General features: G+C 59.6%; 4 protein-coding genes, 1 long non-coding RNA gene, 1 other non-coding gene and 1 pseudogene across 10 annotated transcripts in view; 3 read left to right on the top strand and 4 right to left on the bottom strand.

Moving 5' to 3' along the window:
- Positions 1-479: 479 nt before the first annotated feature.
- On the bottom strand, positions 480-5,481 carry MCRIP2 (MAPK regulated corepressor interacting protein 2). The gene is made up of 5 exons (XM_059896297.1): positions 5,307-5,481; positions 5,084-5,201; positions 1,199-1,326; positions 862-963; positions 480-642 (listed from the first exon to the last, which is right to left on the bottom strand). Exons 1-5 carry the CDS (start codon positions 5,356-5,358, stop codon positions 572-574), a joined length of 471 nt encoding a protein of 156 aa, XP_059752280.1. The 5' UTR covers positions 5,359-5,481; the 3' UTR covers positions 480-571.
- Positions 3,131-9,087, top strand: LOC132348612 (uncharacterized). Its single transcript, XR_009497509.1, has 3 exons — positions 3,131-3,268; positions 3,695-3,776; positions 8,779-9,087. It is a non-coding gene; the product is annotated as an uncharacterized LOC132348612 (long non-coding RNA).
- Positions 9,088-11,975: 2,888 nt separating this feature from the next.
- Positions 11,976-12,046, top strand: TRNAG-CCC (transfer RNA glycine (anticodon CCC)). Its single transcript has one exon. It is a non-coding gene; the product is annotated as a tRNA-Gly (tRNA).
- A 380-nt stretch (positions 12,047-12,426) lies between these two features.
- METTL26 (methyltransferase like 26) lies at positions 12,427-14,210 on the top strand. Of its 4 annotated transcripts, XM_059896408.1 has the most exons (6): positions 12,428-12,732; positions 12,885-13,047; positions 13,269-13,328; positions 13,687-13,754; positions 13,842-13,920; positions 14,000-14,210. In XM_059896408.1, the coding sequence occupies exons 1-6, from the start codon at positions 12,536-12,538 to the stop codon at positions 14,045-14,047; spliced, it is 615 nt and encodes a 204-aa protein (XP_059752391.1). In that variant the 5' UTR covers positions 12,428-12,535; the 3' UTR covers positions 14,048-14,210. The 4 variants fall into 4 exon arrangements, with proteins under 4 accessions (XP_059752392.1, XP_059752390.1, XP_059752391.1 ...); XM_059896409.1 differs by lacking the exon at positions 13,269-13,328 and having other exon boundaries at positions 12,427-12,732; XM_059896406.1 differs by having other exon boundaries at positions 13,842-14,210.
- A 348-nt stretch (positions 14,211-14,558) lies between these two features.
- On the bottom strand, positions 14,559-20,267 carry WFIKKN1 (WAP, follistatin/kazal, immunoglobulin, kunitz and netrin domain containing 1). Its single transcript, XM_059897489.1, has 2 exons — positions 16,873-20,267; positions 14,559-16,140 (listed from the first exon to the last, which is right to left on the bottom strand). Exons 1-2 carry the CDS (start codon positions 17,041-17,043, stop codon positions 14,662-14,664), a joined length of 1,650 nt encoding a protein of 549 aa, XP_059753472.1. The 5' UTR covers positions 17,044-20,267; the 3' UTR covers positions 14,559-14,661.
- Positions 20,268-20,510: 243 nt separating this feature from the next.
- Positions 20,511-26,943, bottom strand: part of RAB40C (RAB40C, member RAS oncogene family) — a 28,452-nt gene continuing 22,019 nt past the window's right edge. For both annotated transcript variants that reach the window (XM_059897490.1, XM_059897492.1), the window contains exons 4-6: positions 21,923-22,000; positions 21,417-21,639; positions 20,511-20,883 (exon numbers count right to left, since the gene is read on the bottom strand). In XM_059897490.1, coding sequence (XP_059753473.1) covers positions 20,603-20,883; positions 21,417-21,639; positions 21,923-22,000 — 582 coding nt within the window. In that variant the 3' untranslated portion in view covers positions 20,511-20,602. The remainder of the gene's footprint in view (positions 20,884-21,416; positions 21,640-21,922; positions 22,001-26,943) is intronic.
- LOC132348950 (protein TFG-like) lies at positions 24,821-26,887 on the bottom strand (annotated as a pseudogene).

Raw genomic sequence — 26,943 nt, 5'->3', positions numbered from 1 at the left:
CTACAGGGCGGGGTGGGGGTGGGGGGGTGTCAGGTGGGGCAGGGTGGCGTTTACAGACTTCTATGCAAAATGACCTGGCCCAGGACACAGGAAGGCAGCTGGGCAAGAGGCCGGGGCGGGGGGACCAGATTTAGACAAAGCTTCATCTGTGAGGAGATGAGGCTACAATGGAAGGTTGGGCTGGGCCTGGGGCTGGGACAGAAGCGCCCCCTCCCGCATCCACCCCCCACTGCCCCCAAGTAAAGAGCTTTCCAAAGGGCAGTTTCTCAACTTTATTAGCCTGGAGCTCCTCCCTGCCAGCCCCACAGGCTGGTCCCCGGGCACAGTGAGCAGGACTGAGGTCAGTTTCAACCCCTGGCCTCTGGCAGCCTGGAACAGCTGGGCCAAGGGGTCAGCGGGAGCAAAAGTCCAAATTCTGGCACTTCAGGTGTGGCCGGCTCCTGGCCAGGCCCAGGGTGAAGCACAGCCCACCGCAGGGGTTGGACAGGGCGCCGTGGTCCTCTCCTGGCAGAGGGTCCAGCGTGGGGCAGGGCCAGGCCCTGCACGGGCAGCGTTCCTTCCAAAGCTGCGACTAGGAGCAGTTGGTGATCCTGGCCAGGAACTGCTGTGCCCACCACTCGTCCAGGTCGATGGGTACGAAGTCTGCGGGGAAGCAGAAGCCTGGGCAATGATGCTCCTCCCAGGCTGACCAGCATCTCCCACCTCGAGCTGACCACAAGCCCCTCACCCAGACCCCAATTGTAGCAGAATTGGGTCAGGCTCCAGTCCTCTTCCCAACCCCCTGGGGCTAGAACCTGGCTGAGCCAGATCAGGGTTGGAGGAGGTGGAGGGGACACCCTGAGGGGGGGGGGGAGGGCTCACTCTGCAGCCGGGGGTTGGGGGTCCTCTCCACGTATTGCACTGGCCTCGGCCCGCTCTCACCGGCTGGGCCACCACCCAGCTGCTGCTCCACTTGCTGCCAGGCTGTGGGGAGAGGATGGTCAGGCTGAGCCAGGCCCCTGGCACCGTGTCTCCCACCCCAGGGCCTGGTGGCTACCCTGGACCCCAGGCCAGAACTGGGAGTGGGCAGCCTGCTGGATGGTCACAGGAGAAACAGGCAGAGAACCCAGGAAGAGCCCAGGCCTCTGGCAACTTCGAGTGAGGTTACAGTGGGAAAAGGACCCATGGCCCAGGTCACACCCTTGGGCCTCAGCACTACCTTCGGACACAAATCGGACGTTCTCCTCGTGGGCCAGTGTGTAGGTCTCCTGGGTTCCCTTGAGGGATGGGGATGTGGCAGGTGGCCGCCGGCCATTCACCCGATTGAACACGAGCCTCGGCCCTGGACTGCAGGAAGGGGGAGGAGATGGTCAGCAACCGTTCTGAGCCCAGGTGTTACCTGGCAGAGCTCCCGGAGCAGCCTCAGGCCACCCTCACCACCCCTGGGCCAGGCCCAGCCTGGGCACTTCCCTGAACCACAGGAAGGCTGTGTGCTGCTGCCAGTGGCCAAGGCCTTTCTCGTGCAGGCCTGCGCCCCCAGCAGCTCAGCTCACAACTGCAGCCCCCCACCCTGAGCCAGGCCTAAGACTGCGGGGGTGGAGTGGGGCCTCTCTGTGTCCCCAGATCCCCTGCAGAGCTCCATGCTCAAGGCACATAGGCGGCCCTCCAAGGGTCTCAGGCACCCCTACTGCCACCAGCCACCCACCTCCCCTGGACCAGCCAGGCCTCCATCAGCCCAGGTTTTGACCTGAGTAAAGGTCGCTTGGCCCAACCCCACCCACTAGGCGCAGTTCTTGGCCACTTTCTCCCCCACAGAAGTCTCTCCATCTCACGATGCCCCCCAGTGTGGGATGAAGGACCCAAACAAGAGCTGCCGGCCTTTGCCCTTCCCTCTCCCAGCTGCCCGAGGCCCCCAGGAACAGCTCATGGTCTGGCTAGACAGCACCAAGTGCTGAGTGGGCCATCCTGAGTAGGGAGGGTGTGACTGCAACCCTGGCCCACCCCTGCAGGCCTCAGACGAGGGGCTATGCTCTTGCCCACGGGGGCAGGAATGCTGAGTGAGGAGATGGCCCTGGGTGCTGGAGCTCGGCCTGATGGACATTCGATGTCCAGGTGGCCACTGGGCCAATCCCGGCCAGCCGGGCCCAGGGCATTGGTGGGCTGCCCTGGCCAGTGGCAGCTGGCCCAGCCCTGTGCACATGAAGCCCGGGACAGGGCCGTGGAGAGTGCGGGGCCCACACCTACAGCAGGAGGTGGGAGCCGGGAGTCCTGGGCTGCACGTGCCACTCCGCCAGGCACTCGCGGTCCCGCCGGCCTGCTCGCCATCCTGGGCTCAGGTGCCCCACCGCCGCTGGGGTTTCCTCCTCAGTTGAGAGGGGCACTAAAATAAAGAGGAGCGTCTTGAGGGGCACCGGTCCCACCAGCTCCAGGCTGGCAGGGTCGGGTGGCCACATAGAATGTGGAGGGGCAGGGCTCCTCCCAGGCCTGAGCTATACCAACCAGAGGGCGTAGATATTTGTCCTTAACTGGAACAGCCCCTCGCCTGCTACCCTTAGCCCTGCAAGGCCGCAAACTCTAGGAAAATTTGGAGACTGAACATCAAAGAAGGAAAAAAAGAATTGCAGTCAAAGGCTGTAAATCGCAAGTACCTAGACGGTGGCCTGGCTGGGGCTGAGAAGGGGCCCCAGCAAGCGGGCACCTGACCGCCCGCTGCCGGCAGTTACATAAGGCGGTTCTGCAGGCCCTCTGGGGGAAAGGGCGCAGCTCCCTGTGCACCTATGGACGAGTCCGGCGTCTGTCTTCCCCACCCTTCTCCGTGCCAGCACCCAGGGACTCGGCCCGCAGGAAAGCCCCGCCCACAGGCAAGCTCCGCCCACGGCAACAGCAGCACCGGAATCCCTGCTAGGTGCCTGCTGATACAGGCCTCGCTTCCTTTTACTTAACCCCCTTCACTACCCTCCAAGGTAGACCACCCACCCGTTTTCAGCCCAGGAACCTGGGCTCAAGAGGCAAGTAACCTGTCCAAGGTTACATGTGGTGAGTGGGTGGCAGCATCAGAACTCTATGCCTGTCTGACCCCAAAACCCACAACCCAGTACAGCTTCCAAGCCCCCTCCCCCACCAGTCCACCTCCCCTGCACCATCAGGTGGCCCCATTTTCTCTTCTCCCCAACCGTTGATCTTATTCTCTCTCGCTGGAAGGGAGAACTCATCACAGGCACAGACTAATGTGGCCTGTCTACCACCATGGGCAGCGCCCGGCTGGAATCTGAGCCCGGACATTTAGCAGGTCAGATGCTTTGAGCACCTGTGGTGCACCAGGCACAGAGGGTGCAGCAGTGGCTCAGACTCCTTCCTCCTGGGCAAAGTCTGGGTGAGGGAGGGTGGACAGGAAGTCTGGGTGGAGTGATTTCAGAAGTTTCAGGGGCTCCTGGTGTGGAGGACCTGCTGGCTGCTCTGGCCTCCCAGCGGGGGGACTCTTCAAGGTCCCTGAGACTGGCAGGGGGCAGCTCAGGGAAGGAGTGACCTCAGAGGGAAGGGGGGACGGCATGACCAGCACATACTCTGCCTTCATGCCGCTCCCCTGCACTCACAGTGCCACACAGGACTGCAGCAGGCTGAGGGGCCAAGCACCAGCACCCCCCCTGAACCCCGGGACCTGGCAGGTCGCAACATCTTTAGGGCTCTGCTCTGTCTTTCCCATCTCTCTCCCCAGCACCCTGATCCTGCCACAGATGCACATTTCCTTCCCCATTCCCCAGCAAAGGGGCCATGGAGGAAGCAACAAGTTTCTCCAGGTAAGAGAGGGGGGAGGGCTCCCTGCTTGGGTGATAGGGGCGGGGCTACACACCTATGCCTTATTCCCTCCCCTGGGAGGTAGGGCGGCTGTGAGGACCAAGGCTGACGTCACAGGCAGTGTCACAGCACAGCTGGGTCCTGGGAAGTGCGCCCCAGGGTCCCACTCACCCCTCTCCCCAGGAGGCACTTGTGGCCGGCCTGGAACATTTTCCTCACTAGGACCAGTCTCAAAGTGTCAACATGCTCCTAGCAGGAGGCCCCTGGAAAGGGCCTCAGCCAAGAAGGGTCCTCACAGGCTGCCCCCACCTGTGGCATCTGAGGCCAGTAACTGAGGGGGAAGGGCAGGCTGTGGCGTGCAGCACACAGCCCCCACCTCTTAGCCAATCCTGGAAGCTGTTTGTCCTCAACTTGGGAAGAAATCCCAAGGCCTGGTCAGCGCTGCCTCGGGGCCCTGAGTCTGCTGCCCCCACCCATCCACAGCCTGAGGAGCCCTCAGGCCTGTGTGGACCTGGACTAAGCCCTGGGCCCAGAACATGCATAGAATAAGTGAAACCAGAAGCCAGGACCTGAGCCAAAAAGTGAAAGGTTCAGTCCTGGGGGATGGAGGATATGACCTCCAGGTCACAGTCACTTGGAGGCCAAAGTGGTTGAACTGAGCCTCCTATGGCAAAACTGCTGGTCAAGAAAGGCGGAAAAACCACAACTCCAGCAAGCCCCGAGCATCTGCGGGGGTCTCCGCGCCCAGCCAGGGTGTTTGGGGTGAAGGGCAGAGGCGGGCAGTGGCCTGGCAGGGCCAGAGGGAACCACGTGCACTTCTCCCCCAGCTGCCCCGCAAGCATGGCGCTGGCAGCCTCCTGCCTCGGGCAGAGGCAGGCCACCTGCGGGCCAGCGTCCTGGGCCACCGCGCTCCCGCCCTCTAGGGCGAGTCGCCAGCAGCTCGTCTCAAGCCTTGGCCTCGCGCAGGCCAAGGTCGGCCCAGGCACCTGACTTAGCCGCCTGGAGCCCCACAGATCCAGGAGCCGGTCGGCTTTTTCCCGACTCGGGGTCCGCGGGATCCCAGAGGACTCGGAGGTGTGTCACGCACATCCGGTCCAGCCCCCTCGGACCCAGCCAGGTGCCAGGTGAGGCGGAGGTGCGGGGCCAGAGCTGCACGCGCGGGCGGGGTCGGCGTGCTCCGCCCCCTCCGCGCCCGCCCGGAGCATGTGGCCCGGTCTCCGCTAACCTTTCCCCAAGGTCACCCTCGCGGCCCCGCGGCGGCCGGCGGGGGAGGGGAGGGCCGGGCTCCGGCCGCGGCCGCGCGTCTCACCTCGACAGGGGCCAGGGTCCCGGCGGCTGAGCCCGTGGGGGCTGCGGGGTCGGCGGCGCGAGATGCCGGCATTTCAGGAGCTCGCCGAGCCTGCTCTCCACCTGCTGCTGCGTGGGACCTGCAGGCACGGGGAAGGCGCGTCAGCCACCGTCGCGCTGGGGGCGGGCAGCGCGTGCGGAACCCCGGTCGTCCCCTCCCTACCTTGCCCGCCCCCGCTGCGCACCTGTGCGCCGCTGCGCGACCAGCTTGCTGGGTCCCTTGGTGATGGTGTACATGGTGCGGAGGGGCCGCAGCGCGCCCGCGCCCTCCGCGCCCTCCCCGCCCGCCGGCCCGCAGCCAGATCTCGCGCCCTCCGCCCGGCTGGCACTCGGCGGGTGCCGAGGGCGCGGCCCCTTTAACGGGCGGCCGGCGCTGCGGGGAGGGGGCGGGCCCGCCACACACCCCCGGCCCTTAAAGGGCCCGCGCCGAGGCACGCGGCAGGGGTGGCGCTCGGGCCTTTGGGAAACTGGCTGGACCTGCGGCGGGGCCCGAGGCTGGGGTTGGGCGGCCGCAAGCAGCGCCCGCCCCTCTGGCCCAAGGCCTAGGTCAAGGAAGTTCCCTGAGGCCTGGGCTGCCGTCCGCCACAGGAGGCTAGGGGAGCCATAGGCACACAGACGTGGCGAGGTTCTGGCCCAGGCCCTCGGTGATGTCCAAGGAGCTGAGGCATTGACAGACGCTGGGAGTGATCTGTGTGAACCCTGGAAGCAAGGGTATTCCCACTCACGTCGGAGACCCTCCTCCAAGGTGCCTGGGTGGGCCTGGGCCAGTGTGCCGGTTCACCCAGTCATGGGACTGAGGGGGTCAGAGATGAGAAAAGGCGGTCAGCCCCCAGGTTTGGGCAGACATGACGCCCTGGGAATCTCCCTTTCATCCCATGGGGCAGGAACAGAAAGTACATTCTGCGGTAGCCAACCCCAGGGAGGCAGGAGGCCGCTTACCAATCCAGGAGCATCCTGGGGGCGGGGAAGGCCGGTGAAGCAACCCAGTTTATGTCATCCCACAGGGGAGAAAGAGCACTTACTCCTCCAAACCCCCCAGGCAGTGGGGTCAGCCGCAAGACCTACTTCAGTGATAGTGTCTCAGGAGGAGCCAGACCTGCCGGAGGAGAGGGGCTGCTGTGCCCTAATCTGCCAGGCAGCCCCTTCCCAGGGGGCTCTACCCACAGGGTTCCTGAGGATTAGATAGAGATGCCCCTTCCTCACAGTTCACAGGCTGCTTAGGGCTGCCTCAGGCTGTCATTGGGGGCAGGGTCATCACAGGGTCTCACACACAGCAGCCTGGGTTGGGGGAGGGGGAACCACAGAACTCTTGGGTTTGTGAGCCTGAGGGCCTTTTGGATTCTGCAGGAGGTACCCATCCTCCCTTTGGTTGAGTTCAATCCTTAATGCCCCCCCCCAAAAAAAAACAAACTCTGCCCAGGGTCATCCAGGGGGTGTGGCATCCGCCTCAGAGGCTTGTGCAGCCACCTTGGTCCCTCAGGGCTCCTGCACTGCTCCTACAAGTATTTGGGGAGGCTCAGTCGGGCCAGCACCAGAGCCTGGGGTGTGTCTCAGTCTGGGAGCCGCTGCCCCAGGGGGCAAGGGGGCTTCCCCTCAGCACTGTGGCCCAGTGGGTTCCTGGAGGGCACCTAGCCCAGCTCCCCCCACACCCCACACCTGAGCGGGCCTGAAGCCTCCCACCCAGGCAGGGCTGAGAGGCCAGGTCAGGGGCTAGAGCGCGTCTTTCTCCGCATATCATGTCCAGACAACAAGTATTGTGTACAACATGGTGGGCGGGGTGGTGGTTAGGGTTGGGGTGGGGGCAACCAGCGGGAGGATCCCCCCACCCCCCTACCCCATGCACCTGTGTGGCTGCTGGTCGAGGTGGGGGGACTGGGCCTTCTGGGGCTCCTTCAGGGAAGTCTGCTTCCTGGGGCAGCTGGGCTGTCCTTCCTTCCAAGTTCCCCATAGCCCCTTGGCTCTGCGTCTTGTTCTACCCAAGGCCAAAGGATACGACCCCTATCCCTGGCCCCAGCTGCCCGCTCTGTGGGGCTGGGCTGAGCAAAGCCTGTGACCCTGAGAGGGAAGAGCATGTCCAGGGAGTCTGGGCATGAGCACACCCCCTGGCCAAGCTGGCCCCCCTTTCCACCCGAGGTGCCCATCCCTCGTCCCTCCCCCCAGCTGTGTCAAGGCCACCACGCTCCTGCCATGCATCATCTGTGCTGGCTGCCCTGGTCTCCCTGGTGGCCTCGAGCACAATGCTAACTCACTCAGGCTGGGGAGACCCCGCAGGGTGAGGGGCCTGGGCGGGCCTGTGTCCTGAAGGCACATGTTCTTGGCAGAAGGAGCCAGGCCCTGGGGTGGGGGAGTACCTCCCCCCAGGTTGACATGAGTTGAGAGCCCCCTCTCTCCCAGGCACCCCCTCAGGCCAGCGTGAAGAGGGGAAGGACAGGACCTGTTGATGAGCAGATAGGCCTGGCCTTGATGGTGGCCAAGGCTGCTAGACTCTAATGTCCCAGCCCTGCCTACGGGCCTTGTCTGAGGTCAAAGGTTGGGTCCAAGACCCCTTGGAAGGGCTCCAGGAAAGAGGAGCAGAACAGGAATGGTCCCGACAGGCAGGAGAGGAGGGGGTGCAGGACAGGCTGGGCCTGGGGGAGAAGTGAGAGAACCCAGAGGTCCCCAAAAGACACTGAGCTAAGGGAGAGGGGAGCCAGAGAGAGAAAGGCCCAGTTGTAGGGGGCAGGCAGCAGAGGAGGGCAGGGTGGAGGGTGGGGCTGATCTCCCCCTGAGGCGCCTTCCCAGCCTCACTGCTCCCAGGACTCAAGTGTGAGACCTGCCCTGGCCCCAGGACAGAGCCATGGGGCATGGGGAGGGCCCAGCCAGAGCCTGGGAGAGGTCAGGGTCTGGATGGGCCTGCAATCAAGATCTCAGTTTGGTTCTCCTGTTAGGGTAGGAACCCTGGCCAGCCTGGCCTTCCCTGGACTACACTGTCCATGACAGCGGGCCAGCCTGCTAAGCCCCCGTAGAGACAGCGTCTTGCAGCCAGCAACATTCCCTATTGTCAGAGAGGCTGGAAACCCATCCTGGAATTGGAGTCATGGGCAGTTGAAGAGGAGGCAGGGGCCTCACCCAGCAGGCTGAAAAAAATGGGTGTCATAGTAAGGAAAGGCCTTTACCTCACTGACCCCAGTTACTCATAATAAAAACAAGTACAGTTTTTCTCTTCTAAAAGGCTCTAAATATGACACTAAAATGTCATGTTAGAGGAGAAAGAAGTTTAAGTTTTCAGTCGTCCTCCATCACTTTCCAGATCTGAAATCCATGCCCTCACCAACCCAGACTAGAGGATGGGCTTCTGCTAATAAAGGGTGATCAGTGGCCCCCAGGAAAGGCTCTGGCTGGATGCTGCCACACCTGCCACCGAGTTTCTAGGGATTGCCCATTCCTTTTTTTTTTTTTTTTTGGCCTCATGGCTTGCAGGATCTTAGTTTCCTGACCAGGGACTGAACCTGGGCCCCAGCAGTGAAAATGCCGAGTCCTAACCACTGGACCTCCAGGGAATTCCCAAGGGATTGCCCATTCCCATACCCAAGTGCAGTGAGTTGAACAGTGGCCCCCCAAAGATACATCGCCCAGAACCTCAGAACATGACCTTATTTGGAATAATGGTCTTTGCAGATATAATTAAAGCAAGGATTTCGAGATAAGGTCATTCTGGATTAGGATGGGCCCTAAATCCAATGATGAGTGTTCTTCTAAGAGAAAGGAGAGGGATATTTGGACACAGAGAGACACAGAGAAGACCATGTGAAGACAGAGGCAGAGACTGCAGTGAGGTGGCCACAAGCCCAGGAATGCCTGGAGCCACACAGAAGCCGGAAGCTGTGATCACGAAAGGGCTTCCTGTAGGGCCACTGGAGGGAGCTGACATCTTTATTTCGGGCTTCTGGCCTGCAGAACTGTGAGAAAATAAATTTTTGTTTTAAGTCACCAAGTTTTGGGGTAATCTGTTATACTAGCTCTAGAAAATTAATATACAGAGGGAAGCGGTAGTGGGTGAGGGTGAGGGAATGGGAGGGGAAGTGCCCAGGGTGCAGCACTGGAGGGCTTGGGAGGAAGTTCAGTGAATGGTGGGCACGTGGGCCTGGACCTCAGGAAGGAAGCTGGACCCTGCAGTTGGCTCTGGACATCATGGGGCAGCACTAGGGGGGCTTACTCCGCAGCCCTCTGTAGATGAGCATGACTAGCAGAAGAGGCCCCTCCGGCTCCAACAGTAATCCGCAGGAGACACAACCCCAGGAGGTACCACTGAGCACAGGCTCGGGTCTGGGGCACTTCCAGGTGTCCCATGTTCAGCATCCCCTGGGGGACTTGGACCCTCCCAGAGTCTGACACACATCCGGCACTTTACAGAAAATGTGTGCTCACAGTTGTTCACGCAGTTCACACATGCTCACGTGCATGCATTCACACACACACGCACTGCAGCAAAGGCCACCGCTTGGCTGCGCCCAGCTGCTTCTGTCCCAGGCTCTGAGCTTGGTGAGTGCGGAGGGCAGGTGTCAGTTCGCACAGCATCCCGTCCAGAGTGATGAACGTGGCAGGGGGACGTCAACCTGAGGTCAAGTGCCGTTAAACAGAAGACATTGCAGGGCATGTGGGCAGTTCCTCAAGCAGCACCATACAACATGGGGGAAGCAGGCTCCTTCCCGCTTACAGGACATGAGTGTAAAGGAAAAACTTCTTTTTCTGTACTCACAACACTTCTGACACCAAAAGTGGGAGGGGGGTGGTTCTTACTGGTTCTCTAGTGAGAATGCTCTAGTTCTCTTTGGACACCAACTGGGTGTCCGACAATTTAACTGGATTCTAACTCTAACTCCCAGCATCCGCGCAGACCCACGGGCTGAGGGCTCAGTCCCTCAACACCACCCTCCAACCCCTCGGACGCCAACGAGGAGTCCAGGCCGTCACCTGTGCTTCTGACCAACCAGATGTAAGTCAGGGTTCCCACTATCCCCTCCTTGGGTTCCATAACTTGCCAGAATGGCTCACAGAACTCAGGGGAACATTTTACTTATATTTACTGGTTTATCATAAAGGACATGACTGAGGAACAGCCAGGTGGAAGAGATGCCCCGGGAAGGTGTGAGGAAGGGGTGCGGACCCCCACGCCCTCCCTGGGAGCCACCCTCCCAGCACCTCCAAGTTCACCATCTGGAAGCTCCCTGAACCCCTCCATTTGCGGTTTGTATGGAGGCTCCATTACAAGGGCAGGGCTGATTAAATCATTGGCCATTGGAGATTAGCTGTGTCTCCAGCCCCTCTCCATCTCAGGAGTCAGAAGTCTGAGTGGGGCAGAAAGTTCCAACCCCCTAATCACAGGGTTCCCCTGGCAACCAGCCGCCATCCTCCAAGAGTCACCTCATTGGTATAAATCCAGGTAAGGCTGAAAGGGGCTTGTTATGAATAACAGATGCTCCTCTCACCCCATCACTCACGAAATCTTCAGGGTTTTAAGAGTTCTATTCCAGGAACCAGGACGAAGACCAAATATCTATTTCTTATTATACTATAATATGACAGGGTGGCCCGTGCCCAGGAATGCCATGTGAAGTCACCAGGAAGCGTGGTGCCTCTCGAGTGGGCAAGGAGGGCTGAGGGGCCTGGTTGGTGAGGCCTCAGATGACCACTGATCATTACAGGTGAGGGTCAGGGATTCACATTGAGAGACACCTCTTCTCCACCTGGAGACACAGAAAATGCGCAGCCAACAAACTAGGAGGTGAGGCAAAAGTGAGTCAGGTAATGAAAGCTCAGGGCCGTGAAATGGGAAAGTCAGCTACGAAAAAAGGGTGGTCGTAATGCAGAATGCCAAAGGGGTTGTCTGGAGGCCGGCCCACTGAGTGGAACTTTCCCATCTCCCGTCCCTAAGATGCAAGGTTGTCCTCCTTTTCTGACCACATTCAGACAGCGGCCTCTGGTCCCACTCTGCATGCCCCCTCGACAGCAATCCCAGGCTAAAGTCCCGGTCAGTGCCATTCTCAGAGCTCTTGCCAGAGCGACGTTGGGTATGGGGGGAGGGGTGTCTCACGCGAGAAAAAGTGCCCAGCAAAGGAGATAAGCTAGTCCTGACTGCAGAGCACGGTCTCCAGCCTGCTGAAAGGGCCCCTTCTGAGACATGGGCCCCAAGAAGACAACCAGGGAAGAACCGTGGACACAACAAATCGGCCTCCGATTTGACTCAGAGGTCACCGACCCCTCACAACATCCGTGAACTCTAGGCTAGCGCTGGTCATCTCAGTGTCACAGAGAAGCCCTGAGCATCACAGGCTTAGTTCCGGCAGGCTGGGGCCGCCCCTCCCGGAGCCCCACCCACCGCAAGGAGCCCCGCCCAGCACAACCCCGCCCACATAAGAGCCCCGCCCAAGAACCCCGCCCAGCTGCAGCCCCAGCCACGCCCCAGCGGAGCCCAGTCCACCACAGGGAGCTCCGCCACACAACCCTACCCACCCGTAGCCACCGCCCAGCCAGGAGCCCGCCCCAGCCAAGAAGGCCCTCCCACGGCCCCGCCCCCACAATTTCCGAATGCCGCGGTTGCCATGCTTTCCACGGAGCACGTTCAAATCCAGTCGGCTACAAGCCCACGTAGCTCATCCCCGCTTCTTCCCCTCGAGCGCTGGGTGCCCGAGTGACACCGCGAGAACCCCCCACCACCGCGGACCCCGCCAAACCTGGTGCGCCTAACCATTAGCGACGCATGCGCGCTAATGTCTCTGCGCGGAGCCGGGGAGGCGGAGATGGGAAGGGTAGTGGGGGAGGCTGGTAGTTGCGTCACAATCTCCTAAGTCTCGCGGGCGAGCTCATTAGCAACAGCGCCGCTGGTGTAGTGGTATCATGCAAGATTCCCATTCTTGCGACCCGGGTTCGATTCCCGGGCGGCGCAGGGCATGTTTTTTCTTTCCCCTCAACTCAAAAAAAACCCGAGAGATTTCATAAAGGAAAGAAAGACTAGAGGGAAGCATCCCATTCCGATGCGACACGAACGAGACAATTTTGGAGTAACAAGCGCTAAGAAAATGTGCCAGAACAGCCACGGGCACCGGGTGCTGAGCCAATGGGCGCCTGTAAACCAGCCCCCCAAGCTCCTCGCCCCGTCCCCCTGCGGAGGCCGCGGCTCGCTACCCGCCTCTGCGGCTGCGGGGCCTTTAAGGCGCGGCGCGTGTCCTCCTGGGAATTGTAGTCCATGTGTGTGTGTGTGTGGGGGGGGGCGGTGGGTGCGGCTGCTCGGCGGCCAGGCCACAGCTCCCGACGGGCCCCGCGGCGCCGGACTACCACTCCCGACGGGCCCCGCGGTACCACAGCACCACTCCCGACGGGCCCGGCGGTGCTGGATTAACACTCGCAACAGGCCCCGCCGCGCGGGACTAGAAAGATGCTGGTGGCGGCGGCCGCCGAACGGAACAAGGAACCCATCCTGCGCGTGCTGCGGCAGTACGTGGACGCGGCCCAGCGCGGCGTCCGCGTGCTCGAGGTGGCCTCGGGCTCTGGCCAGCACACGGCCCACTTCGCGCGGGCCTTTCCCCACGCCGAGTGGCAGCCGTCCGACGTGGACCAGCGCTGCCTGGACAGGTGCGGCGGGAAGGCGGGACCCCGGGGGTGAAAATGTGCCCCGTCCCGCTGCCCTGGATCCCCACGCTATTGTGATCCCTCTAAGCCTCCCCCAAGTAGGGTTGCAGAAACGGCTGCACAGGCCACCCCACCCACGGGCTGCCTTCCCGCAGCATCTTGGCCACCACTCAGGCCCAGGGACTGCCCAACGTGAAGGCCCCGCTGTACCTGGACGTGAGGTGGGATTGGGAACAGTGGGGCGGGATCCTGCCGCAATCTCTGGACCTGCTACTCTGCATCAACATGAGCCACATCAGCCCCCTGAGCTGCACCGAGGTCTGTGGGAGCGTGGGTGAGCTACCCAGGGGCCACCCACCTGCGCCATGCGGCATTCCTTCCCCTGCACTGGGAGGGAGCGGGATGCCAGGTTTGCCCTGAATCAGAGACAGGGCACTCAGGCCGGGGGAGGTCAGGCTGAGATTCCAGTCCTGGGCCCAGGGCTCTTTTGGGCCCTGGGGAAAGCTCCTCACTGCTCTCCTGCTTCCCCCACTTCCCAGGGGCTCTTCAGAGCAGCAGGACACCTGCTCAAACGCAAGGCGCTCCTCATCACCTATGGGGTGAGTGCTCCTGCCTGAGAGGGGCCTCTCCTGGCAGGACCACCCCAGCTGGCCTTGGCTGTCCCCGCCTTTCAGGACTCCTTTCTTGTCTCCGTATTTTCAGTTGCCCTTTTCCCCAGCTTCCCATTATCACTGAAACACACTCAGGCCCTCCTCTCTCCATCACTCCTCTGTCATCTGCCAGTCTTTCTGCACCCCGTTGGCTCAGCAGCTGATCCTCAGCTGTTCCCCTCTGGGAAGCAATGAGGGGTGTGTTCTTTCCATTCTGTGGGTGCCATCCTGCAAGTCTGCCCAGTGGATGACAGGGGATGGCTGAGCCTGTGGATAGCGGACAGAATCGTGTTCTCCGTCTCCACAGCCCTATGCCATCAATGGGAAGATTTCTCCTCAGAGTAACGTGGACTTTGACCTCACCCTCAGATGCAGGTCAGAGCTGGGTGGGTAGGGGGTTTGGTTGGGGGGCAGGTGGGCTGGGTGACCCCCAGGCCGATTCCACCTCCTTCTCTCCTGCAGGAACCCAGAGTGGGGGCTGCGGGACACGGCCCTTCTGGAGAGCCTGGGCCAGGCCAGTGGGCTGCTCCTGGAGAGGCTGGTAGGTGGGGAGGACTGTGGTCACAGGCAGCCTCCCTGGGGACCAGGAGCAGCTTCTCCAGCCAAAGTATCTCCCCCAGGTGGACATGCCAGCCAACAACAAGTGCCTAATTTTCCGGAAAGAGTAAACCCCTTCTCCGCCATGCCTGTGTCCCTGGGATAAACCCCGATCACCAGCCCCTGCCACCCTGGGCCAGACTATGGGGACTGGCCCTCCCCAGACTGGGGATTCTTATCCAGTGGCCACAGGGCTGCTAAGAGCCTGGGAATAAAGTGTTTCCTGCTGTCCCATTGCTGGTATCTGCCATGCCTCCTCCTGGGAGCACCCCTGCAGGGTGCTGGGTGGGCAGGCTGTGTCTCCAAGGGTTCCATCCTGGGGACAAGAAGGGTCTGGCCTGTGGGTCAGGGCTTGGGGGCATCCTGGACTCTGCTGCTCCACTCGAGCAGAGAGAGGAGGGAGTGAGGAAGGACCCAGGGCCTGCTGAGACAGGACTGAGCTGGCTGCCTGGCCCTCCAGGCGTGGGAGGTGGCACCCGCCTCCGAGGCTGGTCCTCACTGGTGCTCCCTGGTGACCTCAGACTGGAGCCAAATCCCCGTGTGGTGGCAGAATCCCGAGCACCGTTAGGCTATGAGGTCCAGTACGCTTTTATTCAGGCGGAGGGCGGGGAGGGCGGGGAGGGCGGGGAGGGTGGGGCGGGCCGGGAGTGGGTGGTTTGTGAGGAGGGCGGGCCGGGTGGGCGGGCTAGTCTTGGAAGCGGTTGAGCAGCTCGCAGGCCTTCCTCTCTAGCAGCTCCGAGATCTTCTTGACGCGCTTCTCGCTGGCCGCGCGGACGTAGCTGCCCGCGTCCAGCATGGCCACGCCGTCTCGCACTTCGCCCATGATGACCAGCGGGCTGTCGCCAGCCGTTACGTTGGGGCAGGGGCAGGACCGGTCCATACCACTCAGCGTCACCTCCAGGTACTTGGTGCCCAAGAGCCTGAGGCCCATCTTGTCATCCTTGAGCACGTCGTCCAGGGCCACGCGAGCGATGCCGCCGCCGCCCGCCTCGGGCTCCTCCAGCACCTCTGTGAGCCGCCCTACAATGGCGAAGTCGCTGCGGCACAGACTGAGCGCCAGCTTGCTCCGGAGACGGCAGGCCCGGCAGGGCGGCGTCCGCGGTACGGGGCAGGCGTCCTCGCAGCTCTCGCGGCTCTCGAAGTTGTTGCCGTTGCCCTCGCAGCCGCTGTACTCAAAGGGGTGGCACTGCTGTAGCAGCGGACTGTAAGCCCAGCGCGGCTCCCAGCCCTGGCAGGGGCCCTGCACGGCCGGCAGCACGCAGGCATCCCTGGGGCCACGGGCGCAGGCCTGCTGGCACGCCTCGTAGGTCTCGAAGCCCTGGGCACCCCCGGCACAGCTGCCAACTGGGAAGGTCATGCAGCCGCCCCGCTGCGGGTCAAAGTGCCAGAGGACCTGGCCAGAGGGGGTGCCGACACAGGCCTGCGTGGTGGGCAGGCATTGGGCTGGGGCGACGGCCACTGGGGCCCTGTCCTCGGCCGGCTCCCGCTGGACCACGGAGAGCGGGAAGTCGGCCCGCAGCAGGCCAGCGGCATTGCGTGCGGTGCACGTGTAGAGGCCGGCGTCCTCCAGCCTGGCATTGTAAAGCACCAGCTGCCCGATGCTCGTGACCACCACGTTGCCATACATCTGGTCTGGCCGCATGATCAGGTTCTCCCGCTGGTCACTCTGCTTCTCCCAGGTCACAGCGGGTGGCGGGCGGCCACTGACATCGCAGTGGAGGCTGGCTGTGCCCCCTACATACACTGCCTGTGGGGAGGGGCTGCTGTAGAGGGCAGGGGGCACCAGGGCATCCCCTGGTGTCGGGCGGGCGGTGGTCTCGGGGGGCCCGAGGCTGCTGGGTGGCCTGCTGAGGACGTGCTTGCAGGGCACGACGTGCAGGCGGAGGCCACGCAGGCAGGCCTCGGCGTCCATGTAGCAGCGGTTGTAGTAGGTGAGGCCATCTGAGGCGCAGGTGAAGCTGGGCTCCTTCTCACAGCGGTCACGGCAGCGGCACACAGGCTGCCCATCCCAGATGTCACAGTCGGAGCCCTGCTGTGGGCACATGAAGCCATCACATGAGGCCGCCAGCTTGGGTGTGGCCAGGCCGCCGTCAGGGAAGCGGGCTGCCACGCAGCTCTGCAGCCCACACACGTTGGTGCAGCACTTCTCAGTGGCAGCGCAGTCCTGCGGAGGGGGTGGGGGCGGACAGCTCAGCGGACACCCAAATACCCCTCCCCCTTCAGCCCTGCCCCAGCATGCCCAGAGAGGGCAGGGGTGAGTCCCCTGCTGCCTCTCCCTGAATCTGTTTCCCCTCTGGGAGCTAAGCAGGTTTGCAGGTTTGCTTTCCATCTGGACAATGAACTACAACTGCCTGGCGCACCCATCACATAAGTCATCTCACTGGACCTCACGGAATCCTCAGACCCCTGGCCCCCAGAGCAGCTTTTGTTATTATCCCATCATACACATGAGGACACTGAGGCTCGGGGAGGACGTAAAACGTGCTCAAGGCCACTGCAGTGGTGCAGGGCCAGGCTGCAAAGGCGGGACCTCCAGACAGGTTTCCGCCTCTCTGCCCCACTGGACCTGAAAACAGCTAGTTGCAGGGTGGGGGTGGGCAAGTCTGAGGAGTGAGAAGGGGGCCTCCAGTTTTCAGACACATGAAGGCAAAGACTGGGGGTAGCTGTCCCCAGGGCCCCTCATACAGAGCACAGTGTGAAACCCCAGCAGAAGAGTGGGGAGCCCAAGGAGGAAGTGACTTCTAGGGTTGAGGGTCCCCTCTGCAGGCAAGGCCTGGGGCGTGGGGGAGGTCTGGGCTTCTCCCATGCTGACCAGGGGCCCCCAAGAGGCCCTGGGCCCCCAACGTAGTCTGTCTCCCCCCAAGCTGGGGCCAGTGGTGACAGTGCCTGTGCTCACCTGGTCTCTGACGCACTCACGCTCACAGGTGCTCTGGGCGTCCACCCACAGGTTGGGGCTGAGCTGGTTGGGGCACACACCCGGGTGGCTCCCGGGCCCCGGCGGCAGGCTGGCCCCCGCAGTCAGCCCAACCAGGAGCAACAGCAGCAGGAGTGGCCTCAGGGCCGGCATGGGGACCGAGGGACCAGGGGGTGGGGGGTGTGGCCGCTAGCCCCTCCTCAGGCCCTGCCGATCCCCACTCCCTGCAGGCATCCACCCTCCCGGATCTGTGATCGGTGCCCCTGCCCTCTGCCCCTGGACTCCCCTCTGTCCCCCAAGGTCGGAGCTCACAGCAGACGCTCAAGTCTCAGGCTGGGTGGGTTCCGGGCTGAGTCTGTGCATGTGGCACCAGCCCCTCCCCCTCCTGGCCCCTCTGGTCAGCTCAGGGCAGGGGGCGGGGAGAGGAGAGGAAGGCTGGGGAGGGGCCAGCGCCCAGGAGCACAGAGACACTGGCCATGAGGGTCACCAAGGGGCGGAGAAGGGCGGCTCTGGCCGGAGACAGGAGGGGGAAACGCTGTAACCGGAGCCCCTCCTCCCTCCAGGCCCTGGGATCAAAGCTGCCCTGCAAGAGGGGGCAGGGCTGGCCAACCCCTTGGGCTCCCCCATCCAACCCTGGGCCTGGGTCTTCCCCAGAGCAGGCCAGGCTGGCCTGCCACCTGGTAGTCACTACGTCCAGGCAAAGGTGCAGGGGCTCTGCGTTAAGCCCAGCAATGGTGGGGTTCTCTTCCCTTCCCAAGGAAGATTCCACAACCTTCCCCATACCCCTTCTCGTGGTCACACCGTGCCAGCAGGTCTTGGGGTCAAATCTAAACCCTTCCTACTGGAGGTGAGGCCTTTGCAGCACAAAGGTACCTGATGGGCACGGCCTGGGGGAGGCTGAGGCATGGCAGAACTTTGCATTTAGAGAGCCTGCTTCCCGCCCCTGCTGAAACCCAGGCACCTGTCTCCTGGTTCAGGCCCTTCCTCAACGGTTTATGGTGGTTGCCAAAAAAGTGGGGTCCAAGAGCAGTGGGCTGGGAGGGAACGGTCTGTGTGTGCTGGCTGGCACAGGCGCCAGTCACAAGGGCTGTGGACACTAGAGACGCGGTGAGGGTGTTTACTTGGACTGATCTGAATCTCAGCGGCTGCGTGTGGCCCTGCGTGGGGCAGCGCAGTCCTGAGAGAGATCAAGGGCATCTAAGAGCACCCTGAGAACAGCGTGTCCCAGGAGAACTTAAGGAACTGCAAGGACCCAAAGGTCTTCGCCTGCCCCTCCAGGCCCCTGTAACATTCAGGAAGGATGAAAGCTCCTCCTGGGCGTGGGGTCAGTGGGGAGATCAAACGCAGCCACTGCCAGAATGTGCTTTTCCCAGGGGTCTGGGGCCCCAGGAGTGCCTGCTCTGAGACTGGATGGGAGAGTGTCCTGTGACCCTGTGTCTGTCTGGCTGACCTGAGAGACAGGGTAATAAGAGCCTGGTTTGGTCCAAATGAGACCAAGAGACACCCCAGGTGTGGAGGACACCATGGGTCCCCAGCCCTGTATAGCCACAGCCAGAGGCAGCGGTCTCCAAGCGTGGGGGCTACGTTCAGAGCAACTGCCCCCTTAACCCCAGCCCTGCTGACCTCCAGGGCGTCTGCCGCACCCCTGAGCTGAGTCCTACATACCCTTTTAAGTGGGTGGCTCTCCCATTGAGGGTGCTGGTGGCCCCAAGGCCTGGGTTCTCAGTTGTGGTCAGTCTTGGGGGACAGTTCTTCTGGTCCGCCACTTGCTCAAGCAGCAGAGGGAACCTGGTAGGCCCTGCCCAGGACACTAGTGAGAGCTCAATATCCCAGGTTCTGGCCCCGGGGGCAGCAGGCAGCAGATGGTTCCAGCGGCCATGGGTTGGACTACTGCACAGGCAGGAACAGCTGGGGAGAGCTGCTTCCAGGTCCACCTAGAAACGCAGGGAGGCCTGAAACCGTCTGGAGCTCAGCAAGGCAGTCATGGGGGATGGAGCAGGAACAAAGCAGCCCTCTGCAGTGCCACCCCTCCACCCGCCACTCAGCCCAGTGGGTTAAAGCCAGACTTTCATTCACTCACAACGCAGCCTGGAGGCCAGAGCTGAATTATGTTTACTGTACAAAGAAACTAAAACTGTCCAAAACGAGCCCAGGAACAGTGCAAGTGTGGACAGCAGCAAAGGGTAGTGTTGATATGGTGAATGCAGGATCATCCGTTTCCTCAAAACAATGTCCAAACAAGGGGCTCCTGCTGGCAGGACAGGATGGGTGGGGCCTCCTCTGCCCACCCAACTCTGCTGGCAGCCAGGCCTCAGCCAGGATCCTGCTCACAGGCGCTGCAGCCCCTCCCCACCTCACCTCCCATAACAGCAGCCCTCGGGGCACCCACCACAGAACAGTCCCGAGCAAGGGGGTCACAGGCCAGGGAGGGGCCCGTGGGCAGGAGGTAGAGTTGAGCACCAGTGTGACCTGTGGCCACGTCACCAGCCAGGTGGACGGAAGGAGGCCAGGCCTCCAGCTCAGGCTGGCTGGTGGGTCCTCGAAGAGGAACTCAGCGTCCACCAATAAGAAACGGGTGAGAAAGGTTTTGGTGACGTGTGACCTCACAGAGGGGTGAAACTGGGTGAGGAGCAGCTATGGGATCACACCCAAGGTCAGAAGACAGAAGCTGGCCAGAGAAGGGTCTAGACACCCCAGGAGGCAAGTGGGGCAGGCTCAGTCCAGACTTGCCCAGGGCCTGGTGGCCCCAGTGAGCACTGTCTACAAATAGCTCTGTGTCAACTCGGAGAGACGCTGAGCCAGTTTCATGCAGCAACAGATGTAAACGGAACCGAAGGTGCAGAATCACAGAAGGAAGGTTGATGGCCCCCACGCGGGGAGAGAGGGAGCTGGGGAGGGACGTGGGGGGTGCACCCCGCTTCCCCTTTTCCAAGCAACGTGGGACCTGCGAGTCGCCCCTGGCTCTGAACCTGTAGCTCCATGACACACACGGATGTCATCCAGGAAGGCTGGTGGGAGCCCTGGAAACTGCAGCTCCACCATGCACACTACTGGGGCCCACACCCTCAGCACATGGCGGGCACACTGACCACCATGCTCAGAAAGGCCGATGCATGTAGCTGGGGAGTCCAAGATTGCTGCCCAAAGCTTCCACATGTTCTCCACTGGCCCCCACACAGCCCATAGCCCCATGTGAAGTGTTATGTGAATTCAGATTCAAGCCTTGATGGTGGATTCTTTCCCATCTTTGCCTCAAACACCTCCTCTCTCCCAATGTCCCAAAGCTCGTCCCCTCAGCTGTCATGGGCTCACCGCGTGGTTGCACGGAGGCTTCCCTGCTGGTCCTTTAAAAATGTACAAAAGGGGTGAACCATCTTTTACATAAATAAGAAAGGGAACCTGGTCTCCCAGTCCCCAGGGACAGCCCCCTCAAGGCTGGGGCCAGGCAGAGCCGCCTCCGGGGGTCTTCTCAGCCACACCTCGGGGTCCTGGGCGTGATCCGCCACCATCCCAGCAGCATGGCCCTCCACTGTCCTGTGGAGCTGGTCTGGCTGAGACCACCAGCCTACTAGGGGCATCCCCACGCTTCCCAGGAGGGACTGTGTGGCCAAAGTTTTCCCTGCACACAGCGCTGGGCCCAGCGCCCGGCTGGGAGCACTCCCCAAGCGTGAGCCCTCCCAGAGTGCATCTGGATGGGGCATGGCCTGCCGAGCTAGGAGATCTTGCAGTTGCTCCGCGAGCAGTTCTGTGGTGGGCTCTGGGGTGGTCGGATGGACTTGGACCGCTTGAGGCTGTTGCCCTTGCTGCCGCCGCCCCCTGCTCCACTAGCCAGTGAGTAGGAGCGCCCGTGCATCATAACAGCGTTCATGCCATTGGCCATTGAGAAGGACTTGAGGTGGCTCTTGATGGTGACAGGAAGCGGGAGCTTGTCGATGAGGTGCACGGGGGTGCAGGAAACGATGGCCCGGCAGCAGAGGTCCTGCAGACTGAACACTGCAGGTGGGGGGTCAGAAGATGGGGGGGCGGGGTCAGACCGTGGGGAGGGGGATCAGACCATGGGGAGGTGGGCGTGAGGCGCGGGGAGATCTCGGTGGCCAGTGGCAATCTCGCCAGCAGGTAAGCACAAGTGACGCCTAGAGGGGGCTGGGATTGGGGAGGTCTGCAAAGCTCCCAGGGTTCCTGAACCAGAACACCCCCAGACCCTGCCCCTGCCCCAGGCATGCAGAGAGCAGCCACTGGACGCCCTGCTCCTGTTTCATCCCCGGAGCCACGGCACACCAAGAGGTGCCCTGGGAGACCCTGCAGGGCTCGGCGGCTACACCTCCAGCCCCTCAGCCTGGGCGACTACTGAGCTTCCCTGGCCGCCTTGGCAGCTCTGCTCTGGTGGGACTGCTGAGTCCAAGGGCCTGGGAGGCAGAGCCTGGAACCTGTCCGCCTGCTGGGGGTGGGACAGGTCAGTCACGGTCCCGCCCCTCCTGAGCCACACCCCCAGCCCCACAACCGGCCCCGCTGGGCACACTCCTCACCTCGGTTGGGCCTCCAGATCTTCTCCATGCCGTGCCGCATAAGCACGATGCGGGACAGTTCGGTGAAGGACTCGATGACATTGAAGTTGCACAGTGGGCTGACCTCGAAGAAGGTCATGCAGTTCTTCTCCGCGTAGGCACGCGCCTGCTCTGTCGGGACTTGCCGCTTGAAGGCCAGGTGCAGCCGGTTCCCAACCAGGATCCGGGGGACCCCGGGTGCGTGCTAGGTAGCGCACAGGACTCAGCAGAGGCACGAACGCGGACGCCCCCTCTCTGTGCTGCCCCCCCCCGGGGGGCCCTCTGTCGCTTCTGTGATGAGGTGGGGCTCCTTGGGGCACAGGACCCCACTGGGAGAGTGCCATAGCAGTCAGCGCATGAGAATATGCAGAGCCGGGGCACAGGAGGGGCTGAAAATGGGGGTAACAGAGGCTCCTCATGGGGGATGGGAGCGCACATGCTGGGCAGGGGGTGACCCTGGAAGGGGGTGTCCACAGGAGCACACCTACCTCATCGATCTCCTTGATCCACCGGTCAATGCCGTCGAAGGACCAACGGTTGGTGATGTCATACACCAGAAGGATCCCCTGCAAGGGAAACGCGGGCATTACGAGGCCGAGGCGCCGCCCAGATGGAAGGGGTCTTGTTCAGGCTTGGCCCTACACCGCTCCCTCCCAGCACAGGCAGGGCCAGGGACACTGGGGCACCAGCCAGACAGCTGTCAGGTGGACCATACAGTTTACTCAACAGGAGGCATCGTGGGAAATGTGCTTTGAGCTTTCCTCTTGCGTTTCAGGGCGGCTCTGTGCACAGGGCTCAGCTAGACCCGTCCCTGTCTCCTCACCGTGGCCTGGCCCTGTGGCCCTGGACGCCGTCGTGTGTGGGGGCCGCCTGACTGTCAGGGATCTCGTGGACTCAATACTGCCTCCTCCCTCCCCTTGAGGACTCAGCTGGGGCAGAACTGGCATTTTTTCAGTGTCTTTTCTCCAAGCACGTTGTATTACCCTGTGATCATTTAAAAGTCACTCGACCTAAGACAGGTGCACACAGGACCGCGTATGGTGAGGGGCTGCATCGCTACACTACCCAGCAGTGCATTCTTCCTGGGGGGCACCGAGCAGAGGTGTTTCTGAGTTTTCCAACCCACACTTGCTGAGGACTCCAGTCACTCGGGCAGCTGCCCCCACAAGCCGCACAGAGGATTTGCTGCAGGGACTTTCCTGTCATGTTCCTTAGAGACCAATTACTCCATCTGCCCAGCTCTCCTTGTCGTCTGTGCCTGGTACATCTCAGCAGGGACCTGTCACGAGCCTCAGGAAGGCAACTCCAGCAAGTGAGTGTGGCCCCCAAGCCCACTGCCTGTCTCTGGCCTTACATCCCACCCTGAAGCAGTCTCTGCCAGAACCCAACCCCAAGCAGGACTCACACCCCTCCCCATCCCAGGAAGTCTTCTTCATTCAGCCCACATCTCTATCACACACAGGGGAGGAGAAAAGTGCAGCTGAGATGGAAGGAACAGGGCACCCTCCATCTCAAAATGAGGAATTTTAAAGCCTTTCCCCTTAAAAATGTCCTTCAAATTCCACAACATGAGGTCCTGTTAAGACAAAGGTTGAGATTACTTTAACCCATCCTGGTGGCTCCTGCTCCCTGGATGGAAAGTCTTTTTTTTTTTTTTTTTTTAATTTTATTTATTTATTTATTTATTTATGGCTGTGTTGGGTCTTCGTTTCTGTGCGAGGGCTTTCTCTAGTTGCGGCAAGTGGGGGCCACTCTTCATCGCGGTGCACGGGCCTCTCACTATAGCGGCCTCTCTTGTTGCGGAGCACAGGCTCCAGACGCGCAGGCTCAGTAGTTGTGGCTCACGGGCCCAGTTGCTCCGCGGCATGTGGGATCTTCCCAGACCAGGGCTCGAATCCTTGTCCCCTGCATTGGCAGGCAAATTCTCAACCACTGCGCCACCAGGGAAGCCCCTGGATGGAAAGTCTTGCGCAGAGCAGGGCGGAGCTGCCTGCTAGGGAGGAATGCCAGGCCCGGAGGGGAATCGGTTGCTGTGGTGGGCGACAGAGTACACTGACAAGGAATTCATCCTGTTCCCGGGGGCACAGGGACCAAAGCCGTCTCCCTTGGTGTTGGGATGGGGGTATAGCCACCCGCCTTCCAACTTGGAAACCCCCTTCTAAGAAATAATTGAGGACGTATCTAAAGACCAGCCTTGCCAGATGCTCATCACGGCATCGCTCATAAGACAAAGATCAGGAAACAAACTAAACGTGCGGCCCCCAGGGCTGCTGAGCAGTCCAGCGAGGTGCAGACTCCCTAGGTAGGCAGGCAGGCGATGAAAGTAAGGATTCACTTGAGAGCACCTGTGCTGATCACATGCATAACAGACTGCAAGGTGACAAACACGGATCCCAAACGTTACATACAGGGCAGTTTTTAAAAAAAATACAAGTATAAACACTCCACACACCACACAGAAAAGGTTTCCACGGACGTGACCACACATGGAAGGGCTGGACGGGGACTTATTTTCTTGCTTATGCTTCCTATGTAATATTTATTAATTTTTTTATTTTTTGGATTCTATCATCTTTATTAAGCTATCAATGTTACATTTTATACATAATATCTAGTTGTGTTCTCAAACGGATCTACTTTAGGGGACTTCCCTGGCAGTCCAGTGGTTAAGACTCTGAGCTTCCATTGCAGGGGGCGTGGGTTCAATCTCTGGTCAGGGAACTAAGACCCCACATGCCGTGCGGTGGGGGGAAAAAGAAAAAAAGGATCTACTTTAGTACATCGTGTTAATAGTAAAAAGCCAAGTAAGATGGCTGAACTTCAACCTAGCATTTTTTTTTTATAAATTTATTTATTTATTTAGTATTTTTTGCCACGTTGGCTCTTCGTTGCTGCATGTGGGCTTTCTCCAGTTGTGGTGAGCGAGGGCTACTCTTCATTGCGGTGCGCAGGCTTCTCATTGTGGTGGCTTCTCTTGCTTCGGAACACAGGCTCTAGGTGCGCGGGTGTCAGTAGTTGTGGCTCCTGGGCTCTAGAGCGCAGGCTCAGTAGTCTTGGTGCACGGGCTTAGTTGCTCCGCGGCATGTGGGATCTTCCCGGACCAGGCTCAAACCCGTGTCCCCTGCATTGGCAGGCGGATTCTTAACCACTGCACCAACAGGGAAGTCCCCAACCTAGCATTTTAATATCCTCTGGACAAGGCAAGCTAGAAAAGTCAATCACTTTGCACACATGTAAGAGTAGTGTTCCAAAATGACTAGGAAGCTGCTACTTTTAAGCAGGGGAGGAAAAAAAACCTTTCACTTTTGTCTTTTATTTCCCCAGCAAATTATACTTTCAATTAACAGCAACAATATCATAAAAAAATGCTCTGCTTTTTAAATTTCTGTACTTCAGTACGAATTAAAATAGTAGTATTGGAGTATTTTGGGAGTGTAACTGAGCCTCTTTATCGATAACCTGGTCCAGGTTGGGTATAGCCCTAACCGAAGGGAGGACGGCTACATGCATAAGGATTAGACCCAATTGGTACTTCCAGGAGGTAGAGTGAAACCTGGTCTTGGTTGACAGGCCCCGGGTTGGCTTGGAGCCATACTGGGTTGTAAGGCAGGGGCCACAGTGTAATTAGTGGGCTGTAAGTCTATGGAGGGTGGGTAACTGCTTGCCTGGTACTGCTGAGCCAGGTGAGCAGGCAAGTTGCTGAGACTGACCAGAAAAGGCAGGAGCCGGTGCCTGAGAAGTTGGTTGCTGGCCATGTCGCTGGAACTGCTGAGGCTGTTGAGGTGCATTTGGCCGATACAGCCTGCATACTGAATACCATTCTGCTGTACTGGCTGGGAGGTGCCTGTGGCTGCTGAGTGCCATGGCCGGCCTGCTGCAGGTACTGCTGGCACATCTGACCTTCACTCTGACCTGCTTGAGTCTGAGCTCCTGTACATGGTGGCTGCTGTGGTTGAATTCCTGGTGGGTAAGCTGCGGAAGAGGAAGCAATGCTGTTGCGAGTTCCTGAACAGTCTTCTGCAGGAGCACTGGCTGGCCCTTGAAACCTGATCATCTGTTAAGCTGAACGCTGACAGGACATTTTTATTGATTTCACCTTGGTTTTTTTTTTTCCTTAGATATTTATTTATTTAATTTATTTATTTGGCCACACCGGGTCTTAGCTGCGGCATGCAGGATCTTCATTGTGGCATGCGGGCTCTTAGCTCCCGACCAGGGATCGAACCTGGGCCCCCTGCATTGGGAGCGCGGAGTCTTAACTCATTATGGAGCGGAGGATTTCTGCAGAAACTAACGCCTGTGGCTGGCGATTTTTAGTTTGGCCGGTCAAAAAGTTAATTCTGTTATTTCACTAACACTTTGCGGGTTATCACGTTCAATAGTTACACCTGACACACCTGTAAAGTCCTCTAATTTTCAAGAAATGTTGTCTTTGATCCACTTTTCTGCAGAAGCAAAGGAGTTTCATTTTCACTTTCCGTATCAGAATCAATCACTAAGGTTTTTTGTCTTTTTGTTGGTCTACTATTCACATCGTCTGAATCAAAACTATATTCTGAAGAACTATCATCTTCTGAGACACTAGTGTATATGTCGCTTGGACAATCAGAGAAAGAATCTGCATAAAATTCACCAAAATATTCTACTTCACTCAAAATTTCACGATGCGTCATTTTTGAAAATTTTACATTTATAATATACACAAGGTTGGAACAAAAACCTAACGGAGCAAAATGTGAATGATAACAACAATCGTAAGTTGTATAATGAACCCATGATCAATTTTAAGCTCTAACAACTTTGCATGGTGATGTTAATTGTATCACTCTCTAAAAACATATTGATACATCTCCGGTCAATAATATGTTAACCGCTAGACCACCAAGGAAGTCCCTCACCTTGGTTTTTGAAAGGATCAAAAGCTGACATACTTGCTGCCATAACCTGAGCAGACTGTTTTCCAGAAGAATCAGAAGCAGCAGGCTTTTTTTTTTTAAATGTCCTTTTCTAGCAGCAGGTTTTTCTTCCCTACCATTCACAGTATCACTTTCAGGAATGTTGGTGGACGGTCCTGGTTCTCCAGGTGGTTCCAAGCTATCCAAAAGTGATTCACTTTATTTAGAAGTTCTATCAGTTCTTGATGAAGATATTTCACCTGACTTGATTCAAGGCGTGTTGGTTGGCAGTTAACATATAATGTCGGTTTCAGTATCCTACTACACTGAATTGCAAAGGTCAGAACTATCAAAAACTGTTATAAGATCTCCATCTTCATGTTTATATTTTATTGTAACTTCATCATTACTCAGAAGATTTCCTCTGAAGAGTCGCTGCATCATTAGCACTAATTCATCATAAGTATTATCTTCATTATGAATGGGAATTCGCTGAATATCCTCCCCAAGTTGAGCTTTGATGATTAGCTTCCCACTCAGATTCCACTGCCCAATCATGGTGGACTCAAGGATGTTCTATATATAAAAGTCTAGAGAAAGATGGTTTGTCCAGG

The sequence above is a fragment of the Balaenoptera ricei genome, chromosome 15 (genome assembly GCF_028023285.1).
Source record: "Balaenoptera ricei isolate mBalRic1 chromosome 15, mBalRic1.hap2, whole genome shotgun sequence".
In the NCBI taxonomy this organism is placed as follows: Eukaryota; Metazoa; Chordata; class Mammalia; order Artiodactyla; family Balaenopteridae; genus Balaenoptera; species Balaenoptera ricei.
Note: the sequence above shows the minus strand (reverse complement) of the source record. Positions and strands in the feature narration are given on the sequence as shown.